This window comes from Thamnophis sirtalis, unplaced genomic scaffold, assembly GCF_051295495.1.
Source record: "Thamnophis sirtalis isolate CommonGarterSnake01/CBP01778 unplaced genomic scaffold, rThaSir2_p1.2 scaffold_2, whole genome shotgun sequence".
Classification (NCBI taxonomy): domain Eukaryota; kingdom Metazoa; phylum Chordata; class Lepidosauria; order Squamata; family Natricidae; genus Thamnophis; species Thamnophis sirtalis.
Window position 1 is genome coordinate 10,531,775 of NW_028261382.1, and position 15,704 is coordinate 10,547,478.

General features: G+C 43.5%; 1 protein-coding gene across 1 annotated transcript in view; it reads left to right on the top strand.

Moving 5' to 3' along the window:
- The window catches only part of ADAMTSL3 (ADAMTS like 3), a 187,804-nt gene that overhangs the window by 38,903 nt on the left and 133,197 nt on the right, over window positions 1-15,704 (top strand). The window contains exon 2 of the mRNA XM_087707594.1: window positions 2,551-2,670. Within this exon, the coding sequence (XP_087563720.1) occupies window positions 2,551-2,670 (120 nt within the window). The remainder of the gene's footprint in view (window positions 1-2,550; window positions 2,671-15,704) is intronic.

A 15,704-nucleotide genomic window follows, 5' to 3' on the forward strand; every position in this document is an offset into this window, starting at 1 on the left:
GGTCATAAGTTGAGGACGTACCTGTACTATGGGAATCCAGATTTCCACCCTTCAGAGATCCAGAATCCCCCCCTTCAGCAGGACAAAATAAACCCAGAAGCAAAATAAATATGCAGTATGGATAATAAAGACCATCCCCCACAATTTCAACAAGACGGTTGAGATTTCTCCAAACAATCCCGTACAGAGGTCGTTTGGTCCTTAAATTCTTCAAGCTCTTTCTCCAAACTCTGTTATAAGACGAGAGCTATCCATAGTCTGTTTACATTCTCACGTTAAATGTTTCTTAACAACGTTTTTGTAAGAAAGCTCCTTCCCACAGGTTTTTTCCCCCCCCAATGGAAGACTAGCACAGAAATGAGAAACAGTTTAAAATAAACAATATGCTTTATCCATCTTCAGCTTTAGAATAACTACATAACAGGCACCGACATTTCCAAGTATGTTATACAGGCTCTTCTGCTTTGTATTGGCAGAAGGTTGATATCGCTCCATTGTTTTAAGCAAGATGTAAAATATCCTTGCAAATTACTTTTAGGGACTGAGAATACTGTTAGATTTTCATAATGTTGTGTAGGGAGTTGACTGCTGTCTGTTTTGATCCGGTATATAGAGATGAAAATTAAATAGCATTTCCCCCCACAAGGCCAGTTTTTAATTCCAAGTTGTAAAAATCCCTCCCATGTTCAAATGCATTATGTATTTATTGGAAAGGAAAGTTTTGCATTCAGACAATATTTATATTACTTGCAGTTTTTGGATGCTGTATACTTGCTTTTGTCTTAAATGTTATTCTATTCTTAATAGCATTTACTAGGTTGCTATTACTATAAATTGAATCTGCTTGCTTGCTTCATTCCTTCTCTCTCCCCAAAATTTATTGGGTGCTTAATAGACAAGCCGGTAAAGATTGCAGAAGTGTTTCCCATTCTAACAGGTAATCTCTTGGGTTGAATTTTTCCATGCTCCTGGCTTTAATTCAGATGGCTAGAGTTGAATAGAACAAAGGTAATAATAAAAGACTGCCACATTGGCTTCTAGGGACGATAAATGGCTTGCACTCAATGGGAGAAAGCTTTCTGGAGAGCGTAGCTTATTCAACAAGCAGATAACAACAGCAAGGACAGTAATGATGTAATACAATGGTGGACTCAAGAAAAGTAAGCATACTAGGAACCACCTTTGGTGGGAAGGTAACAGGCCTCCGTGCATGTTTGCATTTAGTCATGCCGGCCACATGACCACGGAGACGTCCTCAGACAGCGCTGGCTCTTTGGCTTCGAAACGGAGATGAGCACTGCCCCCTAGAGTTGGGAACGACTAGCAAATATGTGCGAGTGGAACCTTTACCTTTTATCTATGTTACACTAAATCTTGATTTTGTACACATGAATAAACCCACTTGTCTGGTTCTCAAATTGTGCTCAGTCATAAACTAGGCTCAATACACCACAGAAATCAGATTTACACAATTTTTAAGCCAAATCTAAATAAATTTATTTATTTAATCTGGGTCCTCATTTTACCAACCTAAGGAGGATGGAAGGCTAAATCAACCTTGAGCTCCAATAGGATTGAACTCTAGGTTGTGGGCAGAGTGTTGCCATGAGAAATGTACTCTACTTGAGAAGTAGGGGAGGTAAGGGAAGAAGGAAAGGAAAGGAGAGGAGGAAAGAAGAAAGTAGAGAAGGGAAAGAGGGAGAGAAAGGAAGAGAGGAGAGGAAGAGGAGGGAAGGAAGAGGAGGGAAGGAAGGTAGAGAGGAGAGGAAGATGGAAGGGAGAAGGAGAGAAGGAGAGAGGGTACAAAGGGGAAGAGGAAGGAAGGAGGAGGGGAGAGGTAAGGGAAGAAGGAAGGGAAAAGAGAGGAGGAAAGAAGTAGAGAAGGGAGAGAGGGAGAGAAAGTAAGAGAGGAGAGGAGAGGAAGAGGGAAGGAAGGTAGAGAGGAGAGGAAGACGGAAGGGAAAAGGAGAGAAGGAGGAAGGGTAGAACGGGGAAGAGGAAGTTAGGAGGAGGGGAGAGGTAAGGGGAAGAAAGAAGGGAAAGAAGAGGAGGAAAGAAGAAAGTAGAGAAGGGAGAGAGCGAGAGAAAGGAAGAGAGGAGAGGAGATGAGAGGAAGAGGAGGGAAGGAAGGTAGAGAGGAGAGGAAGATGGAAGGGAAAAGGAGAGAAGGAGAGAGGGTAGAAAGGGGAAGAGAAAGGGAGGAGGAGGGGAGAGGTAAGGGAAGAAGGAAGGGAAAGGAGGAAGGAAGGAAGTAGAGAAGGGAGGGAGAAAAGGAAAGCAGAAGAAGGTGGTGTCAAAATAGGCGAGGGATGGTAAAACAAAACAACCCGAATGGAATATTACAATTCTATAAATGGAATGATAAATGTATTAGAGTTACGAATGTAAAAAAAAAGAATAATAATTATGTGAATGTACATATAGAGAACAAAAAATGAAAAAAAAACTTTATTTTTTTTTAAAAAAGAAATGTACTCTACTTGTCTTTAAGGGTTCGGTTCCCCCGCCTTCTTCTGAATCTGTAACTCACTATCTTGCATTCCTTTACAGGCAACTGCAGAACAACTGCAAGATGCTTACTTCCTGCCTGAATTTGTCCTTTCCCCGCAAGGAAGCTTCTTAGAAGACACTGCAGGGGAGCAGTTCCTCACCTACCGCTTTGACGATCAGGTTGGTCTGCTGAATGTGAACTGAGGGTGATCCTTCTGTTCAATGATGGGAATGCCCCCACTTGTTGTCTATGGAGATTCTCAGTCATCCAGGTCATGGTTGCCCCAAAGGTGCTTTTTCAAGAGGCAACTGGACTTTCTGGGTTTTTCTTTGAAGACCTTCCATTCCCCCACCATCTGGTCAGAGCTGAAGAAGCTTCTTGGATGAGAAGCCAAACGTCTTCAAAGAAAAACAAGGAAGTCCAGTTGCCTTTTTAAACAAGCCACCTCTGGGACAGAATCCCATAGCAATAGCAATAGCAGTTAGACTTATATACCCCTTCATAGGGCTTTCAGCCCTCTCTAAGCGGTTTACAGAGTCAGCATATCGCCCCCAACAACAATCCGGGTCCTCATTTTACCCACCTCGGAAGGATGGAAGGCTGAGTCAACCCTGAGCCGGTGAGATTTGAACAGCCGAACTCTGAAATAGCCTGCAGTGCTGCATTTAACCACTGCGCCACCTCGGCCCATATATTCCTGAGTCTCTATTCTTGAAACCAGATGGGGAAATTTTTCCACAAGGACTCTCTAAAAGAATGCAAGTGATCTCCTTCGTTCCCTACCATCCAGTCAGAGCTGAAGAAGCTTCTTGGTTGAGAACCCAAACGTCTTCCAAGAAAAACCAGAAAATCCAGTTGCCTCTTGAAAAAGCACCTCTGTGTCTCTGCTTGATGGTGTGATGGGCTGGTGCTGTGTTGGTTGCCTCTATGTCTAAGCCAAGGCTATTTCAAATAGTCCTTATTTAGCAATTGTTTCATTTAGGGACAGTGATGAAAAAAACAACAACTTTATGCCCAGTCCTCACACTGAGGCAAAGGTGGGTTCCTACCAGTTCGCACCTATTCGGTAGAACCGGTTCGTCAAATCTACCGAACCGGTTAGAAGAGGTTCCACCAGTGGACCTGGAAAGCAGGCCACACCTACCGAAGAGGCTCCAAAATTTTTTGAAACCCACCACTGGCAAGGATCTTGTAACTTGACAGCTTTAAGACTTGCATGCTTCAATGCCAGAGTTTCTGAATAACTACTTGGACCGACCTAAGTACTAATTCATAATTTCATATCCAGTCACATGGGCGGCAAGCCACTCCCATTCAGTCACATGGGTGGCAAGCCACTCCCACAAAGGAGGCCGCACCCACAGAGTAGGTTCCAACAATTTTTGAAACCCACCACTCCACTGAGGACTGAAGAGCAAAGGGAAGCCGAAGTAAGATCTTAAACAGAGTTAAAATTTCACTTAGCAACTGCTTTACTCAGTGCCCGAGTTTCAGGCCCCAATTGTAGTTACTAAACGAGGACTATCTCTATTGCCCTTAGAGTAATGGAAAGCTACAAAACGTAAAAGGGCTTCCCAATTAAATTAACCCCTATCAGAAAGAGGAGGTCATCTCAGTCTGCTTAGGTAGGGGAAATTAAGAATCTGTGAGCAGAAGGCAGCCATACAAATGAGTCGAGAAAAGTCGTAAAATGGGGCAAAACTCACTTAACACATTTGTCACTTAACAACACACATTTTGGGCTCGATTGTGGTTGTAAATTGAGGACTACCTGTACTGCATAAAAATGTCCTTTTATGGAGAGCTGATTCAGATTAGTTTTGTCTGGGTTCATTCATAAGTCCTTTCCATTCCATTTCCACATTGATCTGCGAGTGCTGGGGCTTGAGTCAAAGATCTGCATACTTTGATGATGAAGTTAGTAACATAATGTGTTTTAGGCACAACTTGGGAAGTTTGTAAAAGCCAAACAAAAAAAATAATCACCCCATTTTTAAAGAATGGCAAGAATAACTCTTTTCTCAAACATATGTTAATTCAGGAAGTGGTTTCCTTTGAAATGAAGATCAAATTGTCTTCAGTAGCCATCCAAATGTTTTTACAAAGGAATTTCTTATAATCACCTTCCACAAATCATAGTGACGTGTAAGAGACAGAAACACTGCAAACTAACTCTCATATTGTATTTTTTTTTTAAAAAAAACGGAACGTTTGTAATATTCACAAAACCATCTTAGAGAAATCCCTAAATGCAGTTAACATTCCATAATTTGTAACCATGGAATGCATCCCTTTCCATATTTATTATATATATATATATATATATATATATATATATATATATATATATATATATATATATATATATATATATATATATATATATATATATATATATATATATATTTTGCAGGACTGGTTTATTTTGTGCTCGGTGAACTTTATGAAACAGTGAAATTAGAAAGGGAGTTACTAATGGATAAAGCAGGGACTCTGGAAAATAATAAACCATGCTTCTTCTTAATTAGACCGGCAATGCGTATTCCAGAAGCTGTAGATAATTGCGCTAAATGTGGAGTAGAGATATAATGGCAAAGAAAATAGCACGCAAGAACCTCTGTTCATTTTGGCAAACGATCTAAAGTTAAGCTGGGAAGTGTGTCTCAGGCGGTGGACATTAGTTTCTAACAGGAGGCCTCCCCCAAACACGTTGATCTCTGCATGAAATTGACGGGACTTGTACAGGGACACTTAAAACACAGGGGTAGCACAGTGTGAGTAATGCAGAGATTTAAAGGCTCCCCCACGCGCCAGTCGGGTAAACAGTTTCCTTTTTCCCTGCCCAGCCAGCCTGGCACCAGGTAAATTTTGTTCATGGCAACTGTTCTTTCCCTCAAGCATAGTCTGATATATGAGAATGATGGACATGCTAGTTTACAATTGTGGGGTCCTTGGTGCTCTCGGAGAGTCGTGGTTTTCTTGCTGTTGTGGCCTGCCGGCGGAGCTGGTGGTATACTCAGACAGTGAGGAGGTTGGGGAGGAACATGGGCCAGTCCTGGAGTCTGGGGAAGGCTCCGAGGAATGCTCTGCATTGCAGGCAGAGAGGGGCCCAGGGCCATCCGACAGTTATCAGCTGCCTTCGGAGTCAGAGATCAGTGGGGCAGAAGAACAGCTGGAGCCTGTTCCCAATGTGTGCATGTGCAGAGCTGCCAGGAGAAGGGAACAGCTAAGGAACAAAGGTCAACTCAAGAGTAAAGGCACAGGTGGACAGTGAATGGCCCCTCCCATAGGGAATAAAGAGGAGCAAAAGGGAAGTGGAGTTTGCAGGAGACCATTAGTTCAATTCAACTGGGTGAAGATCTGTTCATGACCTCTTGCCAAGTAATTGCTGCTACAGCATGATGTTTGGAAGAGCCGAGGTGGCGCAGTGGGTAGAGTGCAGTACTGCAGGCCACTTCAGCTGACTGCTATCTGCAGTTCAGCGGTTCAAATCTCACCGGTTCAAAGTTGACTCAGCCTTCCATCCTTCCGAGGTGGGTGAAATGAGGACCCGGATTGTTGGGGGCAATATGCTGACTCTGTAAACCGCTTAGAGAGGGCTGAAAGCCCTATGAAGCGGTATATAAGTCTAACTGCTATTGCTATAAGATATCGGCCTGGCAGCTCTCCAAGCCTGATAAAGGTCTGTAGTTGAGAAATCTCTTGAAAGACTGTTTCCTGGGACTTTGCTGGAGAGGAATTCCTTTTAATCTAAATAAAAGAGGTTTTATCGGGATGAGGAGTCGGCTTCATGAACTGGGGAGGCCTAGGTCAGGACACTTGCAGATGTTTCATGCAAGTAGGTTTATAGGTTTTTATTAGGTTTTATTAGTATTTGTAGGCCGCCCTTTTCCCTGAGGGGACTCAGGGCGGCTCACAGAAAACCCGGGAGAGGGGAATACAACATTAAGACAACAACATATAATAAAATAGTAAGCAACATGTATCACCAATGATATTACCTGGTTGGGTAATGAAACGTCTGCAAGAAAACACCCGGGCTCAGAGAGCACCGAGTCCAATCCTAGTTACAAATTATAATTTTCAGAATGGCCAAGTTTCTTGAATTACCATCTCTGTGGCATTTCCTGTGGACCTTCTTAGTTTGCTGCCAATCAGTTAAGATTTGAATGACCCCCTCCTGTCAGGTTTTCTAAAAATGCCTTAATTGATTCAATTAATGCAAATCCAATGATGCAATCATTCAATGCCAAATGAAATCTCATCTCCTCTTTGGTTCGACCAGCCAGCCCACCTTAGCAGATGGGACTTGGGGCATCCCTCTTCTGCCTGATCAGAGAGGTAGAGGAGAGACAGACCCATAAGTAAACCAGCCCCAAACCTTGAAGGCTTTAAAGGTGGCAACCAATACAATAGTTGCAATAGTTGTACTATTGTACAATAGTTGTACATATAAGTACTATTGCTAATAATTGCAATAGTACTTATATGCCGCTTCGCAGTGCTTCCACAGCCCTCTCTAAGCAGCTTACAGAGTCGGCATATTTTCCCCCAACAATCCGAGTTCTCATGTTACCGACCTCGGAAGGATGGAAGGCTGAGTCAACCTTGAGCCTGGTGAGATTCTATCTGCCACATTGCAGGCAGCTGGCAGTCATCAGAAGTATGCAATACTGCACTCTAGCCACTGCACCACCACAGATCTTTTGCAACCAGTAGCTTATCTGTTCTGACCCTCGTCGTTCCACATCAAAGCACACTCCGAGCCAAAGATACGTTACACAATTTATTAACAGACAGACAGGTCCTTGGCAGCAAACCAGCACAGACAAGCTTGGGCAGCAATCCAGCACAGATAAGCCCTGGCAGCAATCCAGCCTGCCAAGCTCACAAAAATGTTCTCCAACATTAGTTCCTGCGTTGACTTTTGCAAGAGGGGCGTGTGCACAAGTAGTCCTTTTATAGTCTGGAGAGGAGCCTAATGGCCACCAGCTGAGTGCAATTACCTTCTGTAACTGTGCAACTGTTCCTGACGCCTATTAGCTCTTCGGTGCCGGGCATCCAGGAACAACTCACTGCTGACCTCAGGCTCACACTCCCTTGTCTCCTCCCCACTGGTCCAAGGCTCAGGCACCTCCTGGTGGCCAACCAGCTTCTCTGTGCCCTGCTCGGAGTCGGAACCCTGTCCAGGGTCCTCCACATCCTCCAGAGCGGACTCATAGGGCCCCTCGCTGTCAGAGTCTGGTGGCAGCTCCAATGGCTCCTGCTGGGCCACAACACTTATCTATAAAAGAGGTGAGAAGGTCTCTTATTGCTTTTCCCCCCCCAATGGCCACAATGTGAGTTAGACTGATGTGTGAATCAAGCCTTGATTGCATTCAGAGGAGAGCGCCTGGAAATCACTGGGACTTAAAACCTTTTCAGGATCCAACTGGCTTATTTCAGTGTGTCAGATTTGATTTAGTGAACATGTAGGGTGTTAGTTGAACTTTGGCAGTGACCTTATCCCTGAGAAACCTGGTGCCTGAGAAAATAAAATTAACCCAAAAAATAAATAAACACGATTTGCTGGGAAGAAAGATTTTAACAGCTCATCTTTACCCTTGCCTGTCCCGCATGGTTTCTCTGTAGCTTTTGGTTGCTGCTTTCTATCTTTGCAACACAAATATTTGTTTCTTTGCTGCTACAATATTAAGGTACATTATCCAAAAACTATGGTTTTCTCTGAAGATAGAATGAAGGGCTATTTCTATCTATGTAATCTGGTCATTCATTGCTGAACTGGCATGTAATGCTGTTAAAAAGAATGTTACGGCTGCTTACATGTTTTTTTCCCCAAATGTGTATCTTAAAAGACTTACTGTTAGATTGAAATAGAGACAAGTAAAATATTAATAGTAACAACCCAGAGTCTGTTCTACTACAGCAATGCTGCGCATGGATTCATATTCTGCACTCATAGTTCATTATATTCAGCTTTGGTCTGGCAGAAGCACACTTATATTTCTAAGGATAGCTGTATATAACCCTTTAAATGCAACCTTGTAAGTTAGCAGATGGAAAACCTTGCAATTCCACATCTTCTATATATAAAAGTGAAATACCACTCAAGCATCATCACGAAATCTCCAGAACCATAAAGCCTACAAATTTGAAATTTGGCACGTATGTTCCTCTTGGCTTCTAGGTGCTCACTAAGAAAGGATTTTTCAAAATGACCATCAAATCATTATATTTCTTATAGTATTATTAACACACTCTGATGCTAAGGAGTTCTACTCCCCCTCCCCACCTGAAAAGAACTCTGTTCCAACTGCCACTTGGGCCTGGGTGTGGCCAGCGCGTGACTCATCCAGTGCCTGCGCACTGGGAGTTTAGATATTCTCCCCCCCCACCCCACCTGAAAAACACTCTGATGCTAAGGAGTTAGACTGAGGGAGAGAAGGGAATAAGGTAGGAGAAGCCTCTATGGGGCAAGCCTGAGGGAGAGAAGGGGATAGGAGAGGATCAATGGGACCAGCCTGAGGAAGAGAAGGAGGATAGTAGAGGAGTGGCTTCTGTGGGGGAAGAAGGGGGGAGAGAAAGGGAGAGGAGAAGCCGATCTACTCATTTAGTTACAGTTTCAAGCTGTAAGTGTTTATCAAGCTCAATCACATAATTTTGTAGTGGAGCAAGGGTATTCCGCTAGTATCCATATATTATTCAATAGCTGAAAGGGGAAAAAAAGGGACGTTGATTTGCCCCCGAAGTATTTCTACAGCCCCTCTTTCATTCTTGCACTGTAGTGGTTAGCATATTTCTAGCATTACTGAAGTAACATTATTTGTAGTGTGTGCTAGCAAGGGTTGGATATTTACTGAGAAATGTGTTTTAAGTTCTTGGCTGCAAAACTTGCTTTGTTCCTTTTGGAACCGTTCGTATTTGGCACCCAAAAACCATGCTCCCTCAATTATACACAATTACTGGAATTTAGGCACATTAAGCAACATAGTCGGTAATGCATTAAATGTGCTCCAGAGTTGGTGGCTAAAATTCTGACAGATTGCTGTAGTTGAAATTTAACATGTCCCCAAATCGATTTCTCTGTGTGATATGTGAATATTTTGTCTCTTAGACAGCCCTGATCAAACCCCCCCAGATATCTTCCTGTTTATCCTGGATAATCCAAAAACTATGCATATGTTTAGGCTGGCTGTTGGGCAGCGTAAGAGGTTATCTACATTTTGCTCTAAGTAATGAGCGTTGCCTTTCTAGAAACATCATATTTTTTATTATTTTTTATTGTCGCTTCTGCCTTTCTAGGTTGCTCAAGAAAAACAGTTCCTCCCCCCCAAATATTAGTAGTGCTGGATAACTCACATACTGTTGTTTCCCCTCTCCCACCAACATTCAGATACTGCTTCCAAGTACTAAAATCATTCCAGATGACAGACCACCAACAGTGGACATGAGTATGGGACTAATATGGTCATCTCCTTGATTCTGTTTCTTAACTAAGATCTAGGGCAGACTCCCTTAGCTTGATACCATCCAGCTGTGTTAGATTTCAACTCCCATTGTCCCTGATTCTTAGTCACTTTGGCTATGGGCGCTAAAAGACTTGGAAGATGAAAGGCTGAATGAATATACGATTTATTTCTCTTTGAGAAGAAACAGCACTGAATGAGAAGTCCCGCGTAGGGTGGAGAAAGATCCTGCGGCAAGACAAGTGAGAATGGTCGCTCACTTTCCAAGTTTGGCCCTTCATGTTAATTTCTCCCTATCTCTGCAGATAAGCAGTTTCCTGGCAGTCCACGGCTCTCATTATCTGTATGGGAAAGTTGGATGGGGAGCACCCATTTAATGGGGAAGGTGCACAGATTTCTGAGTCTTCCCACACTTTTTAATGCATTGCGTCAAAATTGTATTACAGTACAGGCCAAGAAGCATTTTCTCCCTGGTTTTCTCTGTCTTTCGTTTTCTGATCCTTTCTCTCCCCCCCACCCCACCCTCAGGACATTCTCCAATTTTTCAGTGATAAAATCAACCGACTGTGCTTTCATTAGCATCTTTCTTCTAACTTTCACATTTGACCCATTTTTCTTTATACTTTGCCTCTTCATTCCTCAAAGTCAACTTTCAGTTCTGGGGCAAAATTCCATTTCACATCTAGCTTTCTGCTGCTCCTTGATTCTCGTTCACTTTGTCTCTTAAACTTTTCTATCCTGTCTGAAAAGAGACATCCCCTTTGGGACTTTGTCCACCCCCACCTCATATCTTTGTCACTCTTTCAATTTAAAGGACTTAAGCAACAGAGACTGAATGAAAAGTCTCCGGCAACTTGAAGGGTCGAAACGATTTGAAAGTTTAGCATTTCACTGGTGACATTTAGGGATAATCCTTGACTTACAGGACGCGTATAGGACACGGTGGCTCAGTGGCTAAGACGCTGAGCTTGCTGATCAGAAAGGTTGGCAGTTCGGCAGTTTGAATCCCTAGCTCTGAGTAACGGAGTGAGCTCCAGTTACTTGTCCCAGCTTCTGCCAACCTAAAAGTTTGAAAGCACGTAAAAATGCAAGTAGAAAAATAGGAACCACCTTTGGTGGGAAAGTAACAGCGTTCGGCATTTAGTCATGCCGGCCACATGACCACGGAGACGTCTTCAGGCAGCGCTGGCTCTTTGGCTTTGAAATGGAGATGAGCACCACCCCCTAGAGTCGGGAATGACTAGAACATATGTGTGAGTGGAACCTTGAGAGACCGCCTCCTGCCAATTACCTCCTCGAGACCCATTAGATCTCATAGATTAGGCCTCCTCCGAGTGCCATCTGCCAGCCAGTGCCGGCTGGCCACTACGCGGAGGAGAGCCTTTTCAGTAGCAGCTCCGACCCTTTGGAACGATCTCCCCATGGAGATTCATACCCTCACCACCCTCCAGACCTTCCGCACAGCCCTCAAGATCTGGCTATCCCGTCAGGCCTGGGGGTAAAGATATAATTCGCCCCCACCCGAATGCTGAATGAATGTTGCTTATTTTAATTACATGTTATGTTATATGTCATTGTATGTATCCCCTCCCATATAAGTTGTTAGCCACCCTGAGTCCCCTCAGGGAAAAGGGCGGCCTATAAATAAACTTATTCTATTCTATTCTATTCTTTACCTTGATTTACGACCACAACCGAGCCCAAATTTCTATTGCTAAGTGAGACACATTCGTTAAGTGAGTTTTGTCCCATTTTCTGACCTTTCTTGCCTGTTTTGCTTACTGAATCATTGCGGTTGTTAACTTAGTAATAGCAATAGCCCTTAGACTTATATACTGCTTGACAGTGCTTTCCAGCCCTCTCTAAGTGGTTTACAGAGTCAGCATCTTGCCCCTAACAATCTGGGTCCTCGTTTTACACAACTCGGAAGGATGGAAGGCTGAGTCCACCTTGAGCCTGGTGAGATTCGAACTGCCAAATGACAGCCAGCCGGCAGTCAGCAGAAGTAGCCTGCAGTACTGCACTCTAACCACTGCGCTACCAAGACTCTTAACACAGTTGTTAAGTGAATCTGGCTTCCCCATTGACTTTGCTTTTCAGAAGGTCAAATAAGGTGATCGCATGACTCTGGGACACTGTAGCCGTTGTCAAACATCCAAATTTAAATCACATGGTCATGGGAATGCTGCAATAGTCCTAAGCATAAAAAATGATTACAAGTAACTTTTTTCAGTGTCGTCGTAACTTCGAACAGTCACTAAATGAACTGTTGAAAGTTGAGGGCTACCTGTACTGACAATACAAGAAAATACATTTTTTATTACTTTGGGCTTTATTGGATCTCAATTTACACAAAAAAGACCCATTAACAGTCCAATGTAAAATGTTTAACAGCAGAGAGCCTTAGCATATGCAGATCCATTCCCATTAAATGGAAATGTATTACTGCGTTCCGCTGAGTTGACTTCTAAATAAGCTTGTGTAGAATTGCAACGTCAGCCTGCGATAGTGTTTAAAACTGTGGGATTGTTTTCAAATTAAATATACATAGGCATACTGTGCAAATCTTTCATTTTAAGATGGCAGCAATGGAGAAGATCCAGCTTACATTACGCCTTTAAAAGTACTCTTGATTTTAATGCTCACTTTTGCTGATGATTTATATCTTGCCTTTGAACTAAAAAAGAATGCAAAGCAATTTTTAAAAGAGGCATTTGTAGGATTTTGTTGGACAATAGCAGAGTGTGCCACTTTTCAACTAGGGCTTTTTTTTTTTTTTTTTTGGCCTGATTCTTTAATCTGAAGTGTGTAAAATATAAATGGAAATAATTTTTAAGTGGCTCTTCCCCTCTCCTAATGTGGTTTTTGTTTGTTTGGTTTTTAAAATCTGCTTATTTGCTTTTTACACTATGACCAAAACCGTTAAAAACAATATGGACAGATGAATAGAAGAGATTAGTTCTTTAATCGGTTGCAATGTGGTTTTGATTTTTTGGCAGTTCTGGTGGAATACGAGGACCAGAAAAATTTGTGCTTCTAAGTCAGTCTTATGTCATAGGAACTGTAACATAAATCAAGCCCTGGTGTTTTCACTTGAAAAATCAGAGGTTTTTTTTTTCTTTTTTTACTTTTTAGTAACTTTATGTGTGAGGTGAGCTTCTCAGTTGGCTGAGTTTCTGTTAACCACTTGTGGGCAGTGTGATTCACCCGCACATTGATTAGTTAGTTTACTTTATTGTCATTGCACCTCGTACAATGAAATTAAATGCAATAGCAATAGCAGTTAGACTTATATACCGCTTCATAGGGCTTTCAGCCCTCTCTAAGCGGTTTACAGAGTCAGCATATCGCCCCCACAGTCTGGGTCCTCATTTCACCCACCTCGGAAGGATGGAAGGCTGAGTCAACCCTGAGCCGGTGAGATTTGAACCGCTGAACTGCAGATAGCAGTCAGCTGAAGTAGCCTGCAGTGCTGCGTTTAGCCACTGCACCACCTCGGCTCTTGCAATCTTCAGTGTACCTCATACATAAAAAAACCATAACAATAAAACATCCTTCACATACTATATAATTGAATTGAAAACCTGCATTAATATTGCACTATACAGTAGAATTCAATATAGTTACTGTTCTGGGATAGAAGCTGTTTTTCAGCCTGTTTGTCCTTGTTTTTATTATCCTGTAAAACTAAAGGTTTCTCCGCACAGGTGTACTAGTCGTTCCCGGCTCTAGGGGGCGGTGCTCATCTCTGTTTCAAAGCCAAAGAGCCAGGGCTGTCCAAAGATGTCTCCAGGGTCATGTTACAGACATAGCAATAGCAATAGCAGTTAGACTTATATACCGCTTCATAGGGCTTTCAGCCCTCTCTAAGCGGTTTACAGAGTCAGCATATTGCCCCCAACAACAATCCGGGTCCTCATTTTACCCACCTCGGAAGGATGGAAGGCTGAGTTAACCCTTAGCCGGTGAGATTTGAACAGCCGAACTGCTGAACTGCAGTCAGCTGAAGTAGCCTGCAGTGCTGCATTTAACCACTGCGCCACCTCGGCTCTAGCACCTCGGTTTAGACATGACTAAACACCGAAGGCACACGGAACGCTGTTAGCTTCCCACCAAAGGTGGTTCCTATTCCTGCTCTTAAACCTGTCCCGAACTTTAAAAAAAATGCAACATATAAAAAAATACATGGAATCAGAAAAGGATATCAAGTCAACAATACGTACATGGGCCACCAAACCTTCCCATGCAGATAAACTCAGCTGGCTATTTCAGAGGCTCTTCACAGTGAGTGCAGCAATTGTCTTGGCCATTTTGTGTTTGTGACAGAACCATTGAAGTGCTTCTGTGGGGAAAGCATTTGCTGGTGATATCACCATTGCTCGGGGGATGCTGGCTTGGAGGTTCCTTTCATACCCCCATGAAGTTGCCCATTAATGTACTCGCAGTTGTCCGCTTTCGAACTGCTGGATTGGGAGGAGCTGGAGCATGTGACAGGAGCTCACCCCACCCTACAGCAGTGACGGGTCTCAAACGCAAGCCTGCTGATTGGCAGCTCAGTGTTCTAACCTCGTGAGCCGCCGTGCCCTTCCATCTCTGGGCCATGTATAATCGTGGGTTTTTTTCATGATAGATGCGTCAAAAGTGAAAGACAGACACATGTTCCCAAATAACCTCAGGGCATGCACCAAGAGAGCCCTGATGGAGCTGAGATCCTCAGAGGGTGTCCATTACATGTTTGAAAATGTGTGTCTGCTCCCTGTAGGATATATGAGTTTTGGGAAGAAGCATTATTGTAACCACAGCAAATACAATTACCAAATGAAAGTGTGAAAGCAGCAGCTTTAAGCCTTCTCCCATTTCAAATAATATGTAAGGACCCTGTCACTTTTAATAATTTTTTTCCTGCATAGTTAGTGGATTTTCTTTTTTTTTTAAAAAAAACCTTTGCAGAAAAGCAAGGCTTCTGATGTTACAGTTTGTTTTGGCTCTAAAGACATATCTTAATATAACAGAATCCCAATAAAATTCATCATCTATTTTTTTTCTGAAACAGTCTCAGCCTTGCAAGGAATTGATTTTCTATTTCAGCTTTTGACCACCAAAGGAAAATTTCAGTGGCTACGGAGAAAAAAAACCCCTCCTTTATTTTTGTATTGAGGACCTGTATGCTGCACGAGCCAGAAAGAGTCCTGTGAAGATATCTGCAGACCCTTCACATCCTGGATATAAACGGTTTCAACTTCTACCCTCAAAATGACGCTACAGGGCAGGGGTGTCAAACTCAAGGCCCAGGGACCAGAACCAAAGCCACCCTGGAAACAGCGAAGGAGCGCCCCGCAGTGCCTCTGCCAGCAAAAACAGAGCTCAGGAGGACTGTTTGTGGCCCTCCCAAGCTCCGTTTTCATTGGCAGAGGGTTGCAGGAGGCCATCGCAGCCGAAAACGGAGCTTGGGAGCCTGTTTTTGTTGGTAGAGTGCAGGGGTGGGTTTCTCGCCCTGTTCCAACCGGTTCGGTTGGAACGGGGCCGACGGCGTCCTCGTGCACGCGTGCAGCGCACGCATGCGTACTAGCATCTGTGCGATGTTCCAGCTGCTCCTGGAGGATCGCGCAGGCGCTGTATGCATCCTGCGCATGCGTGGAAGCGCAGAACTCGTCAAAACTGGGTAAGGAGCGCGGGCGGGCGAGTGGGCCCTTCGCCGTTCCCGGAAGTTACTTACTTCCGGGTTCGCTGACCAACCGGTTCGCAGG